A 7779-nucleotide genomic window follows, 5' to 3' on the forward strand; every position below is an offset into this window, starting at 1 on the left:
CTTTTCTGTCTTTATGTTTCGGACATCTTGTTTGCTTAGCAGGTTGTCGATTTGGAAGTTCCTCAGTAGGGTTTCTTGAACTCTTGTCTTCACCTTTTCCAAGAATTTTTATGACTGTGGTTTTTAAATCATTAGAGAGCTGTTTCATATCTTTTCTTCTTTTTAGATGTTCATTCAAAAGACTTTTACCGAGTAATATCGTGAAATGTTTTTGAGACAAAGAACATTGACTATTTGCGCGTTTATAAAGAACATATGCATTTTTTCTTGTTATATCTGAAATTACATAAAAGGCAGCCAGAGGCCATCTTTTTTATTATAAGTTTTTAAATTGCATTCACTACAGTTTCTAGTAGAATAGTTGTGAATTTAAAATTTTTTTAGTAGCAATGGTACTTATTTGTTTTTAAAGTACTTCGTACAGTTCTAGCAGTAATAACAGTTTCTGTTGAAATTAGGGTGTTGTTACAAGTAAAATTGATTTCAGTTAGACTACTTACGGCAGTTTCACGCTGTTCCTGTTCTTCATTAATTGCACGAGCTGGTTAATTTATCTCTATCACAATCCGTGCATTTTCTACAATTCTTTTTTCACAATCAGTTTTTTCAAATTTAAAAATAATGTGAATTGCAGATTTTGATGGTACAGGGCCTTCGAATGAAAACGAAAACGTACCGATTATATCGTTGGCACTACTTCCAGAATAATATCATTTAATAATTTTAATTTTATGTTCAGTTGTAAAGGTTACCATTTTCCTAACTGAAAATATCAATTCCTTTATTTTTTTTTGCGAATAAAACCAGAATTATTATTTATTTATTTATTAACGGGATGTCCCCATTTTGTACAAAATAATTAACAACGTAAAATATCCTAACCATAACACAAATACTAAAACTAAATATTAAATAATTATTAAATATTGTTAAACAATTATTAAATTACATAAATTAAATTTTCCTGAGAATCATTTTAAAATGAAATGGGAATTTCATTTCCCATATCAGAAACTGATATGGGAATTTGGCATAGTTAGTGTGATAGTGTTTTATAGAGAACAAAGATATTTCTTTAAGAATTCTAGTGCTACATCTAAAGTTGATAGGACCTAATAAATCAGAACAGTCAGTTGTATGATTAAGTAGTTTATAGAGAAAAACTAGATCGCATTTTAGTTCTATAGTTTTCTAACGAACTGATATTTAGCCTTGACCTTAGTTCAACCAAAGACAAGTTCTTTAAGTTTAATCTATAAGCACAAATCCGGAGAAACTTATTTTGAATTTTTTCGAGGGTGTAAATATGGTTAAAATAGTATGGTGACCATTCTCTAGAAGCATAAGACAGGATGCCACAAACAAAAGTAAGATATAAAATTCTATATGTGGGTACTGAAATATCTCGAGAATTTCTTGTGATAAAACCTAGATTGTCTGTGATTTCATTACTAATGAAAAAATAGACGTATATTTGACGTTTCCCTTATCAAAACTGAATGTCACTTTAACAAAACTACAATTCAATCTAATGAGTGTTAAAAACAAGCTCGTATGTCGGTACTAGTTTCATACTATATTCGGCTTCTCTTTGTTAGTAGAACAACCTCATACTGTTCTTTTCGCACTAATTATGCATGCTATATACAGTTTTCAGATTACCACAACTGTGTAGTATTTTTTTGCTACTAACTTTAACTAAAATTTATATATTAGCTTATTCTTAATGTAAGCTTAATTTATTCTAAACAAAAAAAATTTAAAAACAAACAATTATAAAAAAACTATTATTTGTAATATCTGGAACATGATCATGTATTTAACCAGACTTGGAACATGGAAATTTGGTTAAAATTATAATTAATTGGGCAATTGTTACAAATCATTATGTATTTCTGCATTTCCTGTAACAGAGTTCTCTGAGGGAATATTTACTTCACTATTGTGAACAGTGTCAGCAAAAGAAGTTAAAGGCATTGTAAAACTTTTATTAGAAGTAAATCAACAAATCAAAACAACTACATGGCACTGTACTGACACTTATTTTGCATTATTTACCTAGGTAAAAAAGTAAATACTGTTTACCTACAGAGAGAAAATTTACTTCTTGTAGTAATTAAATAAATAAGAGTAATTTTTCATGTTAGTATTAAAAAAATCTATTTATTGCTCCAAACGATTAATTTATTTTTTATAGATTTATTTGAAATATTTTTTTGGCATTTGAAATTTTGATTAATAAATTTTAATGTGTAATACGATGTACGAATATTACACTTTCATACAGAGTAATAAAGTTCTTTATGACACCACTTTTGATTATTATGTGTTCAAAATGTTGTTCAAATATTTTGTCCAGTTGAATTATATACTCTAAAAAAATATTATCCGGCATTTGAAGACTACCAAACATATCGAGGGCATCAGTATCATATGCTTTAAAAAAACAATATAAATTAGAATCATCTAATTCAGTGACAGTTTTTCCGAAATTTGAACAAGTTGAACATGTATGAACCTCCAAACACTTTTTAATATAATATCCACATACATATCTGGCAGTATTTTGTGAAATTATATCTAATTTTTGATAATCTAAATCAATATTAGTTAATCCAACTGTTGTGGTTGCTGCAGGTTGATTATTTAATGTTAACGCAAGGTCAGTGAGTTTCAGTAAAACTGCATCAGGATCTCCTTGGCAATTTTCTGCTCCAGAATTCATTAGGTCAACACACAGTAATTTTCTAAATGCCATTTGAAATTGAAACGTTGGACTTAAATTATTTCCTGTTTGTTGTCTAATGGAACCAAAAAAATTCTCCAAAGAGTCTTGATTTAACCTTCTCGTTAACAAAAAAGTATAGCCAGCACTTTTAAGTTTCTCCCACAACAATTGTACACCACGAATTGTAATTCTCCACCCTTTTAAACATTTTATACGACTTGTAACATTAGACATTCTTGCTTAAAAGCATCTGAATAGCGGCGACCTCGTGGTTTCTTGTTTGTCTGGGCAATCTGTATTGTTATAAAATCGGCAAGTTCCTTTGGACACAATTTAAAAATCAACTGCTGACAATCCTCTGCAGACAATGAGTTAAGAACATCTGCTTTTTGCATCAGAACTTGATTCTCAAGTTCATTTATTTTTTGGGACAAACGATAATTTTCATTTCTCAATTCCTTTACTTTTGATCTGAGAACTTCCTTCCTTGGAGTATGGAAGATAGAAGTAAAGGTGTTTGAGTGCTCAATGTTGGAGAAAATTCTGACAGTGGTGAAGTTGATTTGTCTACATTATCTGTAAACAGAAAAAAATGTATTATACATAAGTCAATACTCTTGTAATAATAGAAAAAAGTCCAATTTAGAAATGTTATAATGTATTGTATATTTCTTTTAGAAAAAGAGTGCTAATTCTATCACTTGTTAAGAATGAATCCTCTGAATGTTTACTACTAGTATTAAAATTCACATAACTTTTAACAACTTTTATTTTTAACTGTTTTTAAAAAATAGGTTTATACATAGAGTGGATCAAACAGACTAAATAACCATGTATAACCTGTAGAGCATTCTTAACTTTGATATATAATAACATAAGGACCACTATTTAAAATTGAAACATAGGTTTCAATAGTTTAGAAAACTCTAAACAAATAAAAAGAAGAAAAGATTATATACACATGTTTTATAAATAAAATTGAAAAAATATTAAAAGTTGCACTATTTACATAATTCATTATCAGGATAGAAATCTCTTGATACCTTTGGAAGTAAATATCTCATTTAGTACTTACCATTGGATATAACAATATTCTGCAAAATATTAATTGCTGGTCCTGAAACTTGATCTTGTACAGACTCTTCCCCACCTTGCATTGAACACCCATTTCTAGAAACAATGATATCTGCAAGAAATAAAGTTAGCTGTTACTTTTTCCCTCACTTTGTTACCTCCTTTTAGTTTAAATAACGTTTTGCACTTTATGTCTTATAATGAAACATTAATATCTGATACTAAAAATAAATATCTTTTTGGGATAACCAACATATTTAAAACTTCACTGTCCAATGAATCACGTATGATTCAAATAGCGTGGTTATATGCTAAATGGATTATATATAATCCATTCATGATTCAAATGTGGTTCAAGAGTAGGTCATGATATTTAATATTAAAATAACATTGAACTTGGAGACTCTTCGTAGCTATTACCATTTGGACAGTGAAGTTTTAAAAATAATAGATAAGTATTTACCAAAAAACACTAATAGAAAATGACTTACCTAAAACTGAATATGAATGATCACAGTGATTGTCTGAGGATCCCTGCATACATGAAAAAATGGTAGGAACTGCAGTAGGCTTAAGCCTGTTACAGAGATAATTTAAGAAACAATTGTCATCAAAATGTAGATGACAAAGTTGATAACTTTTATGAAAAGCTGGAAGCTTTACATATAAATCCTCCCGTCCAGCAGCTCGTGCCCAGGTTTCTGCCCTGAAACAAATATATTTTAAAAATTTGAAAATTGACTAGATAAAATGGATAAAAAATATTACTACGCAAAAACTTAATCATTATATTGTTCTGAAGTTATATAATTTATTATTATTATTTATAATTATCATTATAATTCCATTTAAATAGTAATTAATCATTATAGATTACAAAATTTAGCAAATTTGAGTTTTATGAACTTTCATAACAAAATAGAAATATTATTTCTATATATATATATATATATATATATATATATATATATATATATATATATATATATATATATATATATATATATATATATATATACAAAAGTAAGTACACAAATATTATTTTAATAGTTATAGAGGTACAGCAAAAAGTAGGGTTCTTCAAAAATGAACCAGTCTTAAATCATTTAAACTTGTAATTTACGTTTATTAGTTACGGATATTGACAAACAGAAATACATACCTTTGAGGATCCTTGGGAAACGTAAAAAACGTACCTCCCGTCTTCGAACGTGAATTTTTGCAAGTGTTCACAGCACAATGGTCTCCAGGCATAATGAAATTACAAATATCTCTTGGAAACCACAAAACTAATATAACTAATATATACCTACGTATATAATATACGAAGTTGAAATTTGATAATACAATTTAGTTCTAAAAAGAACTGTTTTTAGACTTAATTAAACGAAAAATAAAACGACACAGAAATAAACAAACAAATCACGACAGATGACTACACTACACGTCACCTTAATACCAGTCGGATGTCACTACGTCACTAGCGGTCGGTCTGTTTTCAATATGGCGATATGGCCTGCGCTAAATGATGCGCGTACTTTTTCCCGCCTGTCGAGTGTCCATACTATTCTTTTTTATACTATGGTATTATTCATTTTATAAAGTGGAAAGATGGAATTAATAAAATTGAGAAAGAATCAGGAACACGATAAATTGATCTATAAAATGTAATTGATGGTATGTAGTCAGTTACTGCAATACTGATATTTAGGAATGTAATAAAATTATAGGTACAGTTACTAGAGAATTACTATAATAAGTATGTGTTTAAAGGTTAAGATCTATCATATTATATATTGTTTAGTATGTTGCAGTAGATATTACTTAAATGATTGGTGTCTGTCTTATAATTGATAGATTCAGGAGTTTTATTAATGTGTACCATTTCAAGGAAAAGCCGATTTTTATAATTATCAACTTGTTCCAAGATTTTTACATTATTAAAGTCAAAGTTATGTCCTGTCTTCAAGTGGTGGTCCACTAAGGCACAAGAGTTTTTTTGTATGTTACAGTCACTTTTGTGTTGAGTGACACGTTTTTTAAGCCACTGTTGACTTTGACCAATATAACAACTTTGACATTGACTGCAATTTATTCTATAAATTATATTACTCATTAATGAATTTGGAGGTTTAACTTTTATTTTTGTGAATAACCTTGAATTTAGAAGTGGATTGTATTTAATTAATTTAATGTTCGGAAATGTTTTGAAAAGTGGGACAATTTGGTCTGTTAAATTTTTTATGAAAGGTATTTTTTTATATGAAACTGGTTGTGGATTATTTATTAAAGCTCTATTGTAAAAGTTAGTGTTATAAATAAGTTTTTTTAATATATGTTTTGGGTAGCCATTGTTTAAAAACATTTCAAAAAGTTTCTTTAAATTGACATCTAGGAAACTCCGATCACAGATTGTCGTTACACGATTTTTCATAGATACAATTGTGTTAAATTTTTGACTTCTAGGATGATTAGAATAATAATTTATAAATCTGCCGGATGCAGTATCTTTTTGATACCAATCTAATATGATTTTGTTATCATTAGTTCTTATGACTTTGGAATCTAGAAAAGGTATACTATTTTCATTTTCATATTCGACAGTGAATTGAATATTTTGATGGAGTGAATTAAAGATCGTTTGTACTGTCTGAATATGGTTGAATGGTACACTGCATATTATATCATCAACAAATTTATAAATAAATGCTAGTGAAAACGGCAATTTTGAGATTCCAAGGTCTAATAAATGGTCTAGGATAATTGTTGCTAAAATAGGACTAATAGGACTGCCCATTGGTGTTCCAAATATTTGTTTATAGAATTTATCACAAAAACAAAAATATGTGCTGTCAAATAAGAATGTTAATAATGACAGGAAATCTTTCTTAGATAATGACGTGAATTGTTCTATTTTAGACCATTTTTCTTGTATGATTTCAATGATTAACTTTATTGGGATGTTAGTAAACAATGACACTACATCTAATGATATTAAAACATAGTTATCTGGTAGCTGAATTCCACTTACAGCATTGACAAAAGAAAATATATCTTTTGTATTGAAACTTGGCTCATTTTCAAATGTCTGTGTAAGTATATTTCCCAAGAATTTGGATAGGTTGTAAGTTGTGGAGTTTATAGTACTTACAATTGGACGTAGTGGTATATTTGCTTTATGTATTTTTGGTAGGCCATATAATTTGGGTATGTCAGAATTGTAAATTTTTAGTTCTTTAGCTTGTTGTTCTGTAAGCTTATTTTCGTTCTTTAAAGTTTTTATTAATTTATTATATGTAGTTTGGATGGAGGTAGTCGGATCATTGTTAATTTGGGTGTATGTTGTATTATCTTGTAAAAGAGTATCTATTTTTTGAATATAGTCTAATTTGTCCATTGCGACTGTACATCCTCCTTTGTCTGCTGGTAGAATGTATAGTATAAGTCAGGATGATCCTTGAGAAATTTTTTTGTTTTATAAAATGTTGTTTTAAGATTAGAGAATTTTACGGTATTAGGATTTTGAATAAAATTCGTTGTTATATTGGTTACCTTTGCTCTTAGTAAATCTTTAGATGTGCTGGGTATATCTTCGATGATGTTCTCGATGTCAGCTAAAAAATGTTGTATATTTATATCATTGTTATTACATGAGACACCAAATTTTGGACCGAGTGATAACAAGTCTGAGATATCTAGTGGTATGTCAACTGTCGAAATATTTTTAAACCATTTTGAGTTGTTTAGGAATAGTGTATTTGTGTCTAAATTGTTTATTAACGCATTAAATTTGTCAATGTTTCGTTGTTTAGTTTTTTTAAAAGTTGATTCAAAACTGGATTTTAATCGATTAGAGTATTCACTGAAAATTGCAATGGGAATAAGATTTTTTAGTTCAATTTTTATGTTGGTTATGGTACGATTTAAATATGAAATTTTATTGCATGTTACCTTAATCTCCAAAGATAAAGTTTTGC

The 7779-nt window shown here is 28.3% G+C and overlaps 1 protein-coding gene across 1 annotated transcript; it reads right to left on the minus strand.

Annotated features, from left to right (window-relative positions):
* Window positions 1–868: 868 nt before the first annotated feature.
* On the minus strand, window positions 869–5357 carry LOC140440667 (uncharacterized). Its single transcript, XM_072531026.1, has 4 exons — window positions 4965–5357; window positions 4294–4508; window positions 3804–3914; window positions 869–3304 (listed from the first exon to the last, which is right to left on the minus strand). Exons 1-4 carry the CDS (start codon window positions 5054–5056, stop codon window positions 3189–3191), a joined length of 534 nt encoding a protein of 177 aa, XP_072387127.1. The 5' UTR covers window positions 5057–5357; the 3' UTR covers window positions 869–3188.
* Window positions 5358–7779: the final 2422 nt, after the last annotated feature.

This window comes from Diabrotica undecimpunctata, chromosome 5, assembly GCF_040954645.1.
Source record: "Diabrotica undecimpunctata isolate CICGRU chromosome 5, icDiaUnde3, whole genome shotgun sequence".
NCBI classification, from domain to species: Eukaryota; Metazoa; Arthropoda; class Insecta; order Coleoptera; family Chrysomelidae; genus Diabrotica; species Diabrotica undecimpunctata.